Source organism: Cynocephalus volans, chromosome 9 (genome assembly GCF_027409185.1).
Source record: "Cynocephalus volans isolate mCynVol1 chromosome 9, mCynVol1.pri, whole genome shotgun sequence".
NCBI lineage: Eukaryota > Metazoa > Chordata > Mammalia > Dermoptera > Cynocephalidae > Cynocephalus > Cynocephalus volans.
The window spans coordinates 37,817,040-37,835,278 of record NC_084468.1 but is presented as its reverse complement, the minus strand read 5'-3'; the positions used below and the strand labels follow the sequence as shown (position 1 = coordinate 37,835,278).

The following is an 18,239-nucleotide window of genomic DNA, read 5'->3' as shown; positions in this document are numbered from 1 at the left end:
TTTTTATCTTTCAATCCTTGTTCATCATAAATTCCTTTATGATGTATTCATATATTCCGGCAAAGTTCCTTGATCATTATGGTGAAATGGTACAATAAAATGGATAAATGATTTCTTTTTTGTCATCATAGCTTTTGAAATGCCATACTCTTCCTACAAAAAAATTAAGTATTTTGTTCTTTCTTTTAAGATCTTTCTGTTACTGAATTTAGATACTTTTTGTTTTATTCCTATTTAAGATAGTCATGAATTAGTATTTAGAATATGTGGCATTGTTACCCTTTAAAGAATGTGACTTTCAAGGGTTTTAGGTTTAAAAACTGTAAAACTAGTCCTAATATAAATTAAGAAGAAATGTTTTTAATATTTTGGAGGTTGTTTATCATCATTTCCTTGGACAGTTTTATTTGTAAAATCCATATGTAAATATGGACAGTGTCCTTTTTTCAAAATCTGTTTAATCAGGTCATTATAAAGTGATTGGATTCGTGATAGCTTAGTGAAACTTAATTGAGCAAATAGGAGTTATCCAGTTATTTATAGAAGTAAGTCTACAGGCAGTTGAAGTAACTACAGGTAGTTATATTTGCATATTTTATAGTTGGCATCTTTTGGTGCCACGTGCCTGTAGGTTTTTGTTTTCAGAAAAATTAATATGGATGTTTTTAAATCAATCTTTCTGTTCTTAGTTTCCTTTGCTTATAATAACTTTATCAGGATAAGTTTCTAAAACTGAAGTAAAGCTAACTGTTCACACTTGGAGGTGTGACAGTGCATTTAGCGGGGAGCTTATTATCACTGTCTCAGGTTCTGGGTACTATCAGGTACTAGAGAGAGTAATGCTTAGGAGGCAGAAAACCAGGATTCTGATCCTGACTTGGTGATATTGAACAAACTAATCTCTCAGGCCTTGATTTCACATCTTTTTCATTGAGGAAGATGGATTAAATAATCAGACTCTAATATTCCCCAATTCTTTTTGTTTAAATTGAGAAGCTCTAAGAGTGCCTAACAGAATGGTGTGCATTTAATGGTACTAAGTAAAAGTTTGATAAATGTGTTGGATGACTGGCTATCTGAATATTATTTTGTATAAGAAAGTTTAAAATGATAGTAAGCCTCCTAGAAGTTTAAGTATTGGTGTTTTCCTGAATAAATTCTTAGAGACATTATCATTGAGAACCATGTATGCTGAACCATTAATTATAATATTTGTTCTTGTATGCTCAAAATTGTGAAGATAGTGTTGCTCTGACTTTATACTTAATTCTGAGTTGAAAATTTTCAAAATCATCGTCACCTGCCTCTATCCAAGCTCAGAAACTCCCCAGCAAGCTCTGTGCTTGTATTTTTTAAACTTCAGAACATTTTTACAGGATTTGTTTTCTAAGCGTTAAAAACATATACTGATGGCTATCAATATATTGGTAGATCAAAACAGTTTCTGTATCTTAATATAGTATCCATAGTGATTAAATTCCTCCAAAGATTAGTATATTCTAAAAAGATTGTCTAAATCAGTGCTGCTTGTTATTTAGTAGGATCCAGAGTATAGTATAAAGGTTGTGCTATTAGACAAACATTTCTATCCAGGTAGCAGAATACCAACTTTTAGTTGCCCCCCACCTCCAAGGGCTTTTGTATTAGCTCTTTTGAACCTACATAAGCCTTAAGTATGTAGTAGTTTTTATGATCATTTAACAGAAAGAGAAATTTGACTTTAAGTCTTATTTTCAGCCAGTTGACTTTAGCTAATGACTAAGTCAAGGTTCAAATACTCCTAGTCTGTTATCTTCATTGTCACACTGTCAAAATAAGTACCTGTGGTTTTCCACTGCAAGTGCACACCATTTAGCAGTATATGTTAACATATTTATAATATTTTGCTTTTCACATTTTTTCAGTTATTAATTACTATAATGGGTCTCCTGTGAGATAGTTTGAAATTAAAGCATGAACTTGTTACTGTATTTCCTTGACTTTCATTTTGAAATGAAGAAACTGAAATTTTAGCATATAACAAATAACTAATACATTTATGTGTTAAGAAAGTATAAAATGAAGTAAAATAACTCAAGCTATTCATTCAAGTCCAAACAGATTCTTGGTATGTTTATCTCATACCCTCTCTGAAAAATTTTTGTTAATTCAAAGGCTTACCCTCCCAAGACGCTATTAATTATTAAATAACCTAGATGCTATTAATTATTAAATAACTCAAAAGGCTGCAATTATGCCTTCTAACTTCCTAAAACTTGCAGCTTTGTGTTAAAGTTAGTATGATATTTATGCAATTAACTTTAATAACATTTTGGAATCAGAACATTTTTAACAAAGTTTTTTTTTTTGTTTTTTAGAGTGTGTGGGGGATCTAGTATAGTATACTTTGTTTTTCAAAAAGCTAGAAAATAATTTTCACAATTATTTCTTCCCTTTCTGGGGAGGAGTAGACATCCAGTGGGTAGCATGAGATCAAGGAATTAGAGAAAGGAAAGCCTATAAGGTAAAGTAGCTGTCTATAAAATATGTTTTTATTTAATTTGATAAGATAGCCTTGTGAGTAACCTTTACACATTAAAATTTTTTACATTAAGAATTGAAAGTTGAGCTTCAAAGCAAATAAGTAATCCTTAAATATTAAATATTTTCTTATGCCTTCAGACCTGATCAAAATAAATTTTGAAAAAATTGACATTAGACATTTTTATTAACATGTATTATTTTCTATAATAATTTCAAACTTTCTGTCTCTTTTGTCCATTTGTTTGTTTTTTTCTCTGTTATTCATTTTTTTTTTTTCCATTTTAATTATTTTAAACTGGGACATGTAGGTGGCAGTAGGGGAAATAGTGAGAGTGACCAATGGGGAACATCTCCCAGCAGATCTCATCAGTCTGTCGTCCAGGTTAGAACCACTGAGTTGTACAGGATGTGTGTATGTGGGTCCTCACCCTAAACCGGAGAACAGTGCACCCAAATATGGTTAAGTTCTGTGTCTCTTCCTTTAAAACACGAACTCTTTTATACTTCTTCATGATGGACATTTCATAGATGCTTTAAAGGCATTTTGTGAATGCCATGTTGGATGATGTGTGCCCCTCAATTGGGCAGACTCTAACTCCTGTTGTTATCAATAGGAGTCCAAGAGGCATGCCAGTAAAAGTAGATTTTAATTTCCTGTGTGTCATTAATATATACTCATATTTTAACATGCCTAAATACTAAGGCTTAATTTATTACCTCTCCAGGATATTGTTTTAAGCAATGTTAAGTTTTTCATGACCTAGTCACTGAAAATTGATTGTATTTTGACCATATTTGTCTTATTCTCATATTTTAAATTTTCTAAAAGCTATATAGAATCCTTCTAGGGATTATAATTTGGGCTTGTATAGGGTTTATAGAGGACCCCCTGCACGAAGCTGGATGTTGTACATTTTGTACCGCATGCTTTGAGATCAATTTTTATCCCACTTATAACTAGTGACAAAGTGCACGTTACTGTGATAAATTTCAGCTGTCTACTAGTGTCTGTATTGTGATATGCATCTTGTGTCATTTTTTCCACTTACTAATCAAAATGCCTGCTTTGCCTCTCTGACTGTAGTTTGTGTTTTTGATGTCATCATAATTTGCTGAAATATTTATGATCTAGCATGATTCCTTATCTGAGACTTCTTGCTGCCTTTTCACAGCACTATTAAGAACTGCTTCAGTAACAGCTGTCTTAAGTGATTATTAAGAATGTTCTGAATTTAGATGCATATTTTATTTGCTCCATTTCAAACAGAAGTCAGCCATTTAAAACTTCCTAACTTCCTAGCCATTTGAAGTCCTAGAATAGTTGCTTTGTGAAAGGAAAGAAGTAGAATTAGAATGTTATTCTAATTTTAATATGAGACTGCCCTTGGATAAGTCTATTGATCAGTAAAATTTTAATGCATTTTACTGCCAAAATGTGGAATCAGTATTCTCATTTAGCATTTTGTTTATCATCATGCTTCTATATTTTCAGAAGGTGTGTCTATATAACTTCATAAACCATTTATGCTTCAGATGTGTACATAAGTAAATTACAAATTTGGAACAATTGCCAGAGCCAAATTACTATTGTGGCAGTGATTAAAAAATAAAATTTTGAATAATTAATAGAGCAAAAATATAAATATTAGAAGACTTCTCTAGTTGAAAAAAAGTAACAGCCTTTATGAAAGAAAGCCCATAGAGTAAATTGAACAACTTGCAAAATTACTTTAAAATGAATCTGTAAAATATTTTATTAGTGTCCATGTGTTTAAGTAATTTCCACAAATCTCAGGCCACAAGCTAAATGCCCATTTCTGAAATTTGGAATAGACTGTTTTGCACATGTAGAAATTGGAAGTTGATTAGAAAATTTCAGGTGTTTGTGACTTGAAATTTTTTTTCTTTCTAGCTTTGAGTATACATGCTTATCAGAGATTACATTCATATTTACTTATATGATGTTGGTAAATTAAGCTTATTATATAACCAAGTTCTTAGATTCATTTAACTTCAGAATGCTTCTTCTTAGAGTTAAGGATCAAATTATACAGTTGGGCTACAAACTCCAGGTCTATAGTTGCTAGGCAAGTAAAGTCAGCATGTGAAAAGGAAAGACAGAAGAGAGTCTGGGATGTGGAGCCTGTGTCAGACCTGGACACATGCATGTGGAGAACATGCACGCTTACACCAGCCACTCTACACCAGATTTTACTAAAACACTCTGGTGGGGACCCACGAAGTGGATCTTCTAGGTTCGGGTCAAGCAGCAATAATGCCAAGTTGACTGATTTTAGTTTTGACTTTTGCTGCCACAAGAATCTCTCAAGAAACTTTTACAAATAGGAGAGCAAGAGCAGAAAATACAGGGAGAGAAAAGTACATATCCACTTTCATTGTAAAATCTGTTCATGTAGTTTTTTAAAGTACCCTTAAAATTTCAGTATTATGGTTCATATGATCATATTCATCATAGCTAAAAGGGTAGTAAATGCAAGTTTGTAGAAGAAGCAATCTGGAATTTTCTTTCTTTCTTTTTTTTTTTTTTTTTGGCAGCTGGTCAGTATAGGGAACTGAACCCTTGACCTTGGTGTTACAAGGCTGCGCTCTCTAACCAACTGAGCTAACTGGCCAGCCCTGGAATTTTCTAATCAACCACTTTTCTTAACCAATTTACATGTGAGCCATGAGCATGAAATCTCACTTTGATATTTTTGAGCTAAAGGTAAATCTGGACACAAAACTGTTTTACACTTTAGATGCAGTCTGTGTTGTGTCTGTATGGATGAACAATTTAAATATAATGTGACAAATCTTTTCATTTGCATTATCTTGAAGACCATTACTGATTGTTGTCAGGAAATTGCTTTTGAGTCCTTCTGGCTGGAAAGCTGATCCATGAGTTGTCATGCATGGGTTCTGCCTCACAACATCTTGCTGTTAGAATGAAAGTCATCAAGAAGCTAGGTGACTGTAGGTTCGTCTAGAATGGAAGGCTTCAGTGAGCTGAGCATTTAAATAAGTTGTTATTATTATGCTTTCCTTCCCCCACTAAATCTTTGTGCTTCTCCATTCTAAACAACAGTGAGCCCCAGGCCATGTGCTACATTGAAACATCCAACTTGGATGGTGAAACAAACTTGAAAATTAGACAGGTAAGATCTAATACAGGTTTATATCATCACTGCTGTTTTATTATGTAGAATTAAGAGCTTCTTTCCTAGTGTTATTGTCTTGAGTTAGTAATTCTGTCCAGTTGCAGATATTTTCTCATTGAACCACTATGAAGAGGTTTTATAAACTGGTATTAAGTATTCTGAAAGACTAGATTTACTTGCCTAATGAAATATGGTTCATCATATAGATAGATACTATTTGTAATATTTTTATTTCATGTAATAGCCAACACTTGGATAATAATAATAGTAGTAGTAGTCCTCATTGTTTTTACATGTGTTAAGTTATTTATTTTTCCTGCTTACCTGGCCGAAATTATTATTTGGCTTTGCTGTATTGAAAAGCCGGTTTCCATTGCTGTTGGAATACTCTCACTCATCTTGGGGAATCATTTAGATTTCTGTATTTCCTTTTCATCCCATTCCTAGCAGAAAACAACAGTAAGGTTTTATTACTTTTTGTATTTTAAGAGGGAGTTTAAAAACATATATGCCCTTGGGTTCTAGGTGAATGGTGAGAATGACAGGGAGGGTTGGGATGTGTGGAACTAGATCATCACACAGGACCTGAACTTATTCTGCCACCAGAAGAGGGGTCGTGTTCAGTGCCAGCCACATCCAGTGGCCAGAGGGAAAAACTGTTTTGGAGTTCTCTATCTCAGTGGGCTAAAAAAACAGAAACAAAACTATTCTCTTTGAACACAGATTCTATCCATTTTTCATCTTCTTTTTTAGATTCAGAAAACAGATTCAGACTTTATTAATATTATTAAATATTAATTTTATTTTTGGAAGCAAATGGTTCTTTGGGGATTTCAAAATATCTTTGCAGACTAGTTTATAGTCTCTTAAATATATTTTCAAACTTTCACAGAAGCTGCCCTATTCTTGTGCCAAAAGTCTGTGCTCAAGTCAGGGAGGAAGTTATCCCTTAATTATGATTTGACAGGGAGTATTGTGTAAGTGAAGAGAATTCTTTATAAAGTAATGGGATCCCTTAGATCTTAAGACCTGGATGAATTCAGAATTTCTCCTCTCCCCCAACACAAGTTAATATATTCTTTGCTTATTTAAAAATTTCAAAACAGGGCTTACCAGCAACCTCAGATATCAAAGACATTGACAGTTTGATGAGAATTTCTGGCAGAATTGAGTGTGAAAGTCCAAACAGACATCTCTACGATTTTGTTGGAAACATAAGGCTTGATGGACATGGGTATGTAAAATTGGTGAAGAATTTACTGTGACATAGTGTATTGCTGAGTGTCTTCCAAGTCTGGGTACATATTATATTCTTGTGCTCTAAGTTTGAATCCTTGAAACCCCTTTTTAAGCATTTCTATATTCTACCTTGAGTCTTTTGGTGAAAATGCTGGATCTTTACCCTATACGTGTGATATAGCTGAAGACTTCCCCAGGATTCCTGCCAATCAAAGCAAGTGGGATGTTTTCAGGGATTTTCCAGGCTTCTGGCACATTGTTTAGTGGGTAAATAACCTGCGGCTTATTCTTTGGCCAAAATACTTATGCTATAGGTTTAACTATCCAGTCTTCATGGCCTAGGTCTTTTCCTGTGATCTCTAGATGACTCAAGGAGTTCAGACTCTATTCCCAAGCGGTTCATTGTACTGGATAATTTCTTGTCTCCTTTTCTGTGTAATTCTGTATGCTCTTTTCTAGGTCAGGTTACCAGCTATAGTCATCTTTTGTTGTTACCTGCTTCCAGCCCTTCTCTCCTCTTCTCTTTCCTACCTCTTCCCTCCTTCATTCACTTATTAAAGCACCTAGTGGGCTAGGCCACTTACAGCATTAAGAAGGCAACAGTTTGTTCAGGCTGGCATAATAAAATATCTTAGACTGGGTAACTGATAAACAACAGAAAATATTGCTCACAGATGTGGAGGCTGGGAAGTGCAAGATCGAGGCACCAGCAGATTCAGTGTCTGGCAAGGGCCCATTCCTTATAGATGGCAGCTGCAATATGTTCTCACATAGCAGAGGCCCTCAGGCCTCTTTGAGAAGAGCATGAATCCTTCCCCTAAATCCCCACCTCTTAATATAACTACTTTTCAACGTATGAATTGGGGGTGGGGGGGATACAGACACTCAGGCACCTTATGATTTTACTTTCTTGCAGTAAGGAAAGGGCAAACAAACAAACAATAAAATGATAAGATTCTACACTATGTAAGAAAGTGATAAATGCTTTGGAAAAAAATATTACAGGATAAGGGAGATTGCGAGTCTTTGGGATGGAATCACATTTAGTTAGGGTGGTTGCAGCCAGCTTTGATGAGAAGGTAGCATTTGAGCAATAATGAATAGGAGATGAAGAAGATAGCCATTGGAATATCTGGAGGGAGAGGATTCCAAACAAAGGGAATAGTCACTGCAAATTATTACTTATATCATTACATGATTTTAAAGTGTGAAAGTGCCTAGAGTAATAGTATAGTGTTAGAGAGGCTGTTGTGGTTGAAGTGGTGTGATCAAGGAAAAGAGGAATAGAAGAAGGGCTGAGAGATGATAGCGGGTCAGATCATGTAGTGCTTTTTAGGCCATTGCGAGGGTGTTATATTGAGAGAAACGGGGATCCATTGGAGGGCTTTAAGGGGGGAAGATCAGTTCAATTTTGAACTTTAATAAGTTTGTGATGTCTAAACAGAGATGTCCAGGAGACGGTTAAATATATATGGGAAGTTTGGGATAGAAGTCTGGGTTCAGAGATAAATTTGGGAGTAGCTGGCACAGACTGAAAGCCATAGGATTGGAAGAACTTACTGGGAGTGAAAGGGTATATAGACAGAAAAATTAAGAGACCCAAAGGTTGTCCTAAGACTCTTCAACATTAAGAGGTTAGGAAAAGAGGAGGAACTAGCAAAAGAGTGAGACCAAGTTCATAGGATAGAAACCAAGAGAGAGTGAAGAAACTGTACCCAAGTGGAGAGGAAGTGACTAAATTGGGTCAGGATGTTGTTGATGTCAAGTATAATGAGGCTGAGAATTAACAGTTGGATTTAGCAAGTGGAGATCATTGAACTTGATAAGAACAGGTGGAGCCTGATGAGAGAAGTCGGTGATAATGGAAGGGGAAGAGTTGAAAATAGCAAGTATAGACTTCTTTTTCAAGGTGTTTTATTGCAAAGGGGAGCCAAGAAATGGGGCAGGACCTGGCGGGAAGGGTAGGGTCTTTCTTGTCTCCCTTCTTTCCCTGCTTCCTCTACTTTACAGTACAGCTCATCTACCAGGCATTTGTAGTAGCCAACTTAATGTCTGCTCAATGCACTATTTCAGCCCACCAGCCTGATAGAATGTTATTGCTGCTTTCATTATCTTGTAATTGCATTATTAGAGTATTTGAATTCTAAAGGACATTTGAAGTATACCCTGATCTGTTATCCTCATTCAGATCCACCAAAAGCTTTCTTGTAATCTTTGAAGTAATTATATGTTGTTCTAAAATTTGCAGAGTGATCTTTCTGTGAACATATGGTTATAGACTAATGATAGATTTGGTTATACAAGGAGTGTTTCTGTAGTCTGACATTCCTAACTGGCCAGCTTCCATTTCTTACCAGTTCCCCATCAAATTGATGCCAAGCAAATCCATGCTGTGAAAGAGAAACTTTGTATGATGGTGCCAAGATTTAGGGCATAGATAGAATTTATATAATATGCTTTATTTTACATGGAAGATGGAAACATTTTCAAGACCTTTGTATTTGTAGCACATTAGCCTTTTACAGTGATTACCCAGAGCTCTTGGAGACCCTTTGTAGTATACTTTGATTCCTTTAAGGTTGAGGGGTTGTGGTCAAATGCCAGAATCTCTGGGATTCCAACTATGATGAAATCTGATAATAACTAGCTCTTCTTGAGTCCTTGTAATTGGAAAGTAGTATGTTTTGCTTTTGAAGAGTTTGTACCTAATTCCAGTCAATCCACACCACATATGCTAAGGTGACAGTGCCATATTGTAACCCATTTGATAGGTGAGTAACAGTTGGCACTGTATATACCCCAGAGCATAGTCCAGCAATTTCCCAAGAATTTCTTGGAAATCTGCTTTAGGCCCAAGGCCCCTCCCAACTCTGAAGTGTACCCCCAATTTTAAGACGTACAGAAGAGAGGTTTCCTCCCAGATGGATCCTGAACGCATGATGTTGTGCATAAAGAATGAGAAATGTAGTTACTTTGTTCTTTCTATAAGTTGGAATACACTGTTTCTTAAAGATTCACTCAAGTGCTGTTATTACCCACCTGGATTGATTTCACCTGAGCCAACAGAATTGTGTGGATCCTGAAAGAAGGTCCAAGGCCCAAACGGCTGCTGGCCTCAGAAGCCTGCTGGATCATAGAAGCCCACCAGAGATGGTCTCATTCTCCCTTTGCCTCCACTGACAAAGAGTTTCTGTGTTCTCTGCAGACTTTTCTTGGAGAATTGTGTCCTCCTTTTTCCAGAATGTTTTTTAAAAATGGATTTCCATTTATATTTGACTTTTCCTTTTTGCTTTTTTTCTTATTAAAATGAATACTTAGTAATAGGAATTGTTGAGCCATTAAATCTTACATATTATATTCCTATCAAGAACCCCAGTATTTCTGTGATAGCTTTGTACCCTTCTTATATCCCTGTGTGAGTTGTATCACCCAACAATCTGCTATAGTGGGTAGCCTTAGGAAAAACCGCAAAAGACCCAATTTGAGCCTTATTTATAAAGAATGTAGTTTAAGTTATAGGGGATGAATAACTTCAAAATGCTTACCAGTCCTTGGAAATTTATTTGCAATTCTGGATAACTGATCATCAAATACTATAAGATAAGTATCCTAGAGAATTTAAGTACTAGGACTTGCTTCTGGGGGGGCAGGGATGGCAACACAAGTATATGATCAGATCTGTGTATTTATCTTGCATTGAACCTTTATTATTCACAAAGCTATTTTTAATTTAAAGAATTTTGTGTATGTATTGGAGGGGTGGGAGGAACAGAGCCCCTAGCCTCACCTCTTCCAAACATTTCAGAAACATAAATCAACTTAATTCAGGAAAAGTTACAAATAGGTTTGAAAATTAGTCTCTGAACTTCAAAACATTGCCTGCTATTTCGAATAGTGTTAGTTTGTTCAGCTACCATAACAAAATACCACAGTCTAGGTGGCTTTAACAACAGAAATGTATTTTTCTCACAGTTGTAGGTTGGAATGTGAGATCAGGGTACCAGCATGGTCGGGTTCTGGTGAGGGTCCTTTTCCTGGCTGGCAAAAGGTGTCTTCTCTCAGTGTCCTCACATGGCAGAAACAAAGAGAGGATATCTCTCTGGCGTCTCTTCTTATAAGATGTCCCATCCTGAGGGCTTCACCCTCGTGGATTCTTCTAAACCCAATTACCTCCCACAGGTGCTATCTCCAAATACCATCACTTTGGGGGTTAGAGCTTCACTGAGACACAGTTCGGTCCATAACAGATAGTAAAGTTATAGGAAATGGCTGGTTTGTTGTTAAGGGAGAAGCAACTTAAGCACTTTCCTTCAGTTGTTTCTGTTTAACAAAATATTTCTTATTGATGGGAAAATTACTTCCTTTCCAAAAATAAATGTAGAAAGGTTATTTTAATAATGAAACATTTGGAAGTATATGATGGCTGTCAAATTCTTAAGCATTTTAGAAAATGTTATTTCTAATGTGAACATAATCTGTCCTAGCACTGTTCCTCTGGGAGCAGATCAGATTCTTCTTCGAGGTGCTCAGTTGAGAAATACACAGTGGGTTCATGGAATAGTTGTCTACACTGGACATGACACCAAGCTGATGCAGGTGGGATTTTTATGAGATCTTTTGGACCTAAGCCTTGTAAATGTATCGTTTGTAGCTGTCAGTGTGGTAATACCAAACATAGCAGACCATCTGTCACAGATTCCTGAGCCCCACCCAGAATCTGGTACTCTAGTGATTGGGGCCTTGAAATCAGCTCCCTATGAGAAAGGTTCACTGCTCACAGGAACACTAGAAAGTTTCACCAGAGATCACGCGATACATGAACTCTCAAAGATTTTGTCTGTTGGTGCATTGGCAGCATTTACTGTTGCAGTAACTATTACAAGTTGTCTATGTAATGAACATAATGATGAGTACTCTGCATTAAAGTGTTTGTCTTATAATTTTATTTTAATGCAGTGATCACATTTTAAAATTTATTTTTATTATAAAATTTTTTAAATTGTGAATCAGATAGCCATTTTTCATAGCATTTGTATGTATAAGGCTATTTTTGCCATCAACTTTAATCCTAGCCCTAATGTTTACACATGTCTGTATTAGTCCTTCTCTACATCGTACCATCAGTGTTCAGGTATGGGAAACTCAATTTTAAGATACTAAATGAAAATCTGCTCTCTAAGGACTAATACCTGTATATATTGTACAGGCACAAAGATGTTAACAAGCAGGTGGGACTGTTCTTAATGATTCCACCCCCTAGCCATTCTATAAATCTTCATTTTATATTGATTTCAACAGATTTAATTTTCTGTCCCATGGATGCATTGGTTAGCACAGATCTAGCATTACCATTTGAACCTTCAAATACAACTGAGGAAACTTGCCTGTTATACTTTATAGCCAGGATTACTTGAATTGCTGCTGTGTTTAGTAAAACACCTAAATGCTACCAGAAATTTGAAACTCAGACATCCTTTAAATGTTGCCTTCATACTTTAGAATTTCCAGGTGTCTGGTTATAGGTACATAGGCTTTTGTCTCTGCCTCTTTTGCATAGCTGAGACACTAACGAGATGCTTCCAGACTACCCTGTTTGCTTAAGTAGCCATGCAGTGCATTGTTCATCTTACCTGCCACAATGTAAAAGCTATGTCTACAAAAAGAATGTTGTTTCTTCTCTTCTTTCTGATTGTTTTACTTCCTAGAAAAAGGCTTGGGTGGTATAGTGGCCTTGAGAAAAAGAGGTGGTTAACCATTGACATCTTATTACATTTGTCATGGGTTTTGGATAACTGTCATGTGTCCACCATCTCTAGATATTGTGTTGTGACTGACTTTGTCAAGCTCATCAAAATAGAAAGTGCACACAACTGAATCATTTGTGCACATTTTTTATTACTCATCTTGTTTCTTTTTACAGAATTCAACAAGCCCACCACTTAAGCTCTCAAATGTGGAACGGATTACAAATGTACAAATTTTGATTTTATTTTGTATCTTAATTGCCATGTCTCTTGTCTGTTCTGTGGGCTCAGCCATTTGGAATCGAAGGCATTCTGGGAAAGACTGGTATCTCAATCTAAACTGTAAGCAGTAAAGTGCTTACTGCACTTAATTTTTTTCTTTTATTAAAGCATGTATTTAACTTTGCAACTATTCTAAATTGTTTTTATAGTCATTGATTTATTTCAGCATTAGAACTGTTAATAATACCATGACTTTGTTTCTTCATATATTTTACAATGTATCTGGCATACAATATATCTGGCACTGAGAAGGAAGAGCATAATCTACCTAGGAGAATAATTTACTTAGGGCTGAATAGTACTCTATGGTTTGGATTGTTTTTGCTGTTGCTTTTTGTTGGTTTGCCCTTAAAGCATGCTTTAAATTGGAAATGCTGGAGAGCTGCCGGGCCCACACACCCCAAGCCAGCTGCGCCAGAACAGGCAAGCACCGTGTGCCACAGGACTCCTAGCCCAGGCCAGACCCCACTCCCTAGAGAGGTCCAAGAGCCACCAGGCCCACATGCCCCAAGCCAGCCACTCCAGAACAGGCAGGCACTGCCCCATGAGATCCTCAGCTCAGGCCAGTCCCCACCACCCAGAATCAACAGTTCCTGTGGGATCCAGGCCAGACACCAACGTGGAAAGAGTGGACCAGGATATCCCCTGCCACAGTGACTAAACACCAAAGGAAAGATACCATAAATATGAAAAATCAAGAAAGTATGACACCACCAAAGGAAAATAATAACTCTCAAGCTCTAGATCCTATAGAACAGGAAGTCCTTGAAATGACTGACGAGGAATTTTGTGCAACAATTCTAAGAAACTAAACGAGATACAAGAAAACTCAGTTAGACAACACAAAGAAATGAGAAAAAGTATACAGGACCTGAAAGAAGAAATGTACAAAGAAATCAGTGCTGTGAAAAAGAATGTAGCAGAACTTGTGGAGCTGAAGGATTCATTCCATGAAATAAAAAACACAACAGAGAGTCTAACCAGCAGACTAGAACAAGCAGAAGAGAGAATTTCTGATCTTGAAGACAGGCTGTTCAAAATAACACAGGTGGACAAAAAAAAAGAAAAAAATTTTAAAAATTGAAGAAAATCTAAGAGAGATAACAGACAACCTTAAGTGCTAAAATATCCGAATCATGGGTATTCCAGAGGGGGAAGAAAAGGGAAATGGCATTGAAAACATATTCAACAAAATAATAGTAGAAAGCTTCCCAAGTATAGGGAAAGACACAGATCTTCAGATTCAGGAGGCTTAAAATACTCAAACATATTCAACCCGAAAAGGTCCTCTCCAAGACATGTTAAGTCAAACTGGCAAAACTCAAAGACAAAGAGAGAATCTTAAAAGCTGCAAGAGAGAAGTGTCAAGTTACCTATAAGAGACCCCCAACCAGAATAAGATCAGACTTTTCATTGGAAACACTAAAAGCCAGAAAAGAATGGGATGATATATTCAAAATACTAAAAGACAAAAATTACCGGCCAAGAATACTTTACCCACCAAGGCTGTCTTTCTGAAATGAAGGACAAATAGTATATTTCTCAGACAAGCAAAAACTGCAGGAGTTTGCTACCACACGACCAGCCTTACAAGAAATTATCAAGGCAGTACTGGGTTTGGTACCTGAATAACAACCATCACTGCCATGAATACTCAAGAAAGAACAAAACCCACCAGTAAAATAAAAATGCTAACAATAAAGAGAAAAATGGCTTATCTACCACCCCAAGAAACCAACAAACACAGAAGTCAAACAGAAAATCAGAAAGAAAGGAACAAAAGATACTTAAGACATCCAAACAAAAATGAATAAAATGCTAGGAGTAAATCAGCTTTCAATAATAACTCTTAATGTAAAAGGATTAAATTCCCCACTCAAAAGACACAGACTGACTGACTGTATTAAAAAGATGGAATCAACTATATGCTGCTTTCAAGAGACTCACCTCACCTGTAAAGACACAGAGACTAAGAGTGAAAGGATGGAAAAAGATATACCATGCAAACAGAAACAAAAAACGAACTGGAGTAGCTATTATATCAGATAAAATAGACTTTAAACCAAAAACCATAAAAAGAGATAAAGAAGGCCACTATATAGTGATAAAAGGATCTAGCCATCAAGAAGACAAAACAGTCTTAAATATATATGCACCCAACATAGGAGCAGCCAGATTTGTAAAACAAATGCTGTTAGACTTAAGGAATGAGATAGACACTAATACCATGATAGCAGGGGACCTGAACACCACACTCTCAACATTGGACAGATCATCTAGGCAGAAAATCAATGAACACAAGATCTAAACAATACTTTAGACCAATTGGACTTGGCAGATATCTACAGAACATTCCATCCAACAACCTCAGAATATTCATTCAGCACATGGAACATTCTCCAGGATAGACGACATGTTAAGTCACAAAGCAAGTCTGAACACATTCAAAAAAATTGGAATTATTCCATGTATTTTTTCAGATCACAATGGATTAAAATTAGAAATCAATAACAAACAACTCTGGAAACTATACATACACATGGAAATAAAACAACATTCTACTTAATGACATATGGGTCCAAGAAGAAATTAAACAAGAAATCAAAAACTTTATTGAAACTAATGAAAATAATGACACAACATACCAAAACCTCTGGGATACAGCAAAAGCAGTACTAAGGGGGAAACTTATCACATTAAATGCTTACTTCAGAAGAATGGAAAGATGGCAAGTAAACAACCTAACACTTCACCTTAAAGAACTAGAAAAACAAGAACAATCCAAACCCAAAGTTAGTAGATGGAAAGAAATAATTAAGATCAGAGCAGAACTAAATGAAATAGAAACCTGAAAAAAGATACAAAAGATCAATGAAACAAAAAGTTGGTTTTTTGAAAAGATAAATAAAATTGACAAACCGTTAGCAAGGCTAACTAAAAAAGGGAAGAGAGAAGATGCAAATAACAAAAATTAGAAATGAAAAAGGTGATATTACAATTGATACCTCAGAAATACAGGGAATCATTAGAGACTACTATAAACAACTATATGCCAACAAATTTGAAAATCTGGAGGAAATATATAAATTTCTGGACACACTCAAACTACTGAAACTAAGCCTAGAAGATGTAGAAAATCTGAACAGACCAATAAAAATAAAAGAGATTGAGGCTGTTATTGGAAGTCTCCCAACAAATAAAAGCTCAGGACTGGACAGGTTCACTGCAGAATTCTACCAAACCTTCAAAGAGGAATTGATACCAATTCTCTACATACTATTCTAAAAGATTGAACAGAGGCCATTCTCCCATACTCATTCTATGAGGCAAACATCACCCTGATACCAAAACAAGACAAAGATACAACAACAAAAAAACCCTACAGGCCAATATCCTTGATGAATATAGATGCAAAAATCCTCAATAAAATACTGGCCAACAGAAGACAGCAAAACATACAGAAAATTATACACCATGATCAAGTGGGATTCATCCCAGGGTTGCAAGGTTTGTTCAACATATGCAAATCAATAAATGTGATATACCACACTCATTAAATCAGAGACAAAAACCATATGATCTCTATAGACGCTAAAAAGCACTTGACAAAATTCAACATTTGTTCATGATAAAGACTCTCTACAAGTTAGGTATAGACGGAAAGTATCTCAACACAGTTAAAGCCATATATGATATGCCCACTGCCAATATCATCCCAAACAAGAACTAGACAAGGATGTCCACTCTCACCACTCCTGTTCAACATAGTGTTGGAAGTACTAGCCAGAGCAATCAGAGAAGGAAGGAAACAAAGGGCATCCAGATTGGAAAAGATGACGTTAAACTGTCCCTATGATCCTGTATATTGAGCAGCCTAAAGCCTCTACCAAAAAACTCTTAGAGTTGATAAATGATTTCAGCAAAGTTACAGGATACAAAATCAACACACAAAAATCAGTAGCATTTCTATGCTCCAACAGTGAACATGTAGAAAAAGAAGTCAAGAAAGCTAGTCTATTTACAATAGCCACCAAAAAATAAAATATTTAGGAATGAAGTTAACCAATGATGTGAAAAATCTTCATGATGACCACTGTTGAGAGAAATTAAAGAGGCACAGGAAGGTGGAAAGATATCCCATGCTCTTGAATTGGAAGAATTAATATTGTGAAAATGTCCACAGTACCCAAGGTGATCTACAAGTTCAATGCAGTCCCCATCAAAATTCCAATGACATTTTTCTCAGAAATGGAAAAAACTATCCTGACATTTATATGGAATAACAAAAGACCATGAATAGCCAAAGCAATACTGAGCAAAAAAAAAATAAAGATGGAAGCATAACACTACCTGACTTTAAACTATACTACAAAGCTATAATAACCAAAACAGTATGGTACTGGCATAAAAACAGACACACGGATCAATGGAATAGAACAGAGAACCAGAAATCAACCCATACACCTACAGCCATCTGATCTTTGACAAAGACACCAAGTCTACACACTGGGGAAGGGACTGCCTCTTCAGCAAATGGTGCTGGGAAATCTGGATATCCACATGTAGGAGAATGAAACTAGACCTGTACCTCTTACCATTTACCAAAATCAACCAAAATGAATTAAAGAATTAAATATACATCCTATAACAATAAAACTCCTTAGAGAAAACTAGGGGAAACACTCCAGGAAGTAGGACTGGGTACAGACTTCATGAATATGAACCCAAAAGCACAGGCAACTAAAGGAAAAATAAACAAATGGGATTATATCACATGTAAAAGCTTCTGCACAGCAAAAGAAACAATTAACAGAGGGAAAAGAAACCAACAAAGTGGGAGAAAATATTTGCAAATTATACATCTGACAAAGATGTATATCCAGAATGTACAAGGAACTCAAACAACTTTACAGCAAAGAAACAAATAACACAATCAAAAAATGGGCAAAGGAACTGAATAGCCATTTCTCAAAGGAAGATATACAAATGACTAACAGACACATGAAAAAATACTCAACATCACTCAGCATTTAGGAAATGCACATCAAAACCACTTTGAGATGCCATCCCACTCCAGTTAGGATGGCTAACATCCAAAAGACCAAGAATGATAAACACTGGTGAGGTTGCAGAGAAATATGCAACCATGCACTGTTGGTGGGACTGCAAAATGGTGCAGCCTTTATGGAAAATGGTATGGAGTTTCCTCAAACAATTACAGATAGATCTACCATATGACCCAGCTATCCCACTGCTGGGTATATACCCAGAGGAATGGAAATCATCATGTCAG

General features: G+C 35.9%; 1 protein-coding gene across 2 annotated transcripts in view; it reads left to right on the top strand.

Moving 5' to 3' along the window:
- Nucleotides 1-18,239, top strand: part of ATP8A1 (ATPase phospholipid transporting 8A1) — a 219,369-nt gene that overhangs the window by 57,487 nt on the left and 143,643 nt on the right. For both annotated transcript variants that reach the window (XM_063107852.1, XM_063107851.1), the window contains exons 7-11: nucleotides 2,832-2,905; nucleotides 5,609-5,678; nucleotides 6,788-6,915; nucleotides 11,405-11,516; nucleotides 12,841-13,006. In XM_063107852.1, coding sequence (XP_062963922.1) covers nucleotides 2,832-2,905; nucleotides 5,609-5,678; nucleotides 6,788-6,915; nucleotides 11,405-11,516; nucleotides 12,841-13,006 — 550 coding nt within the window. The remainder of the gene's footprint in view (nucleotides 1-2,831; nucleotides 2,906-5,608; nucleotides 5,679-6,787; nucleotides 6,916-11,404; nucleotides 11,517-12,840; nucleotides 13,007-18,239) is intronic.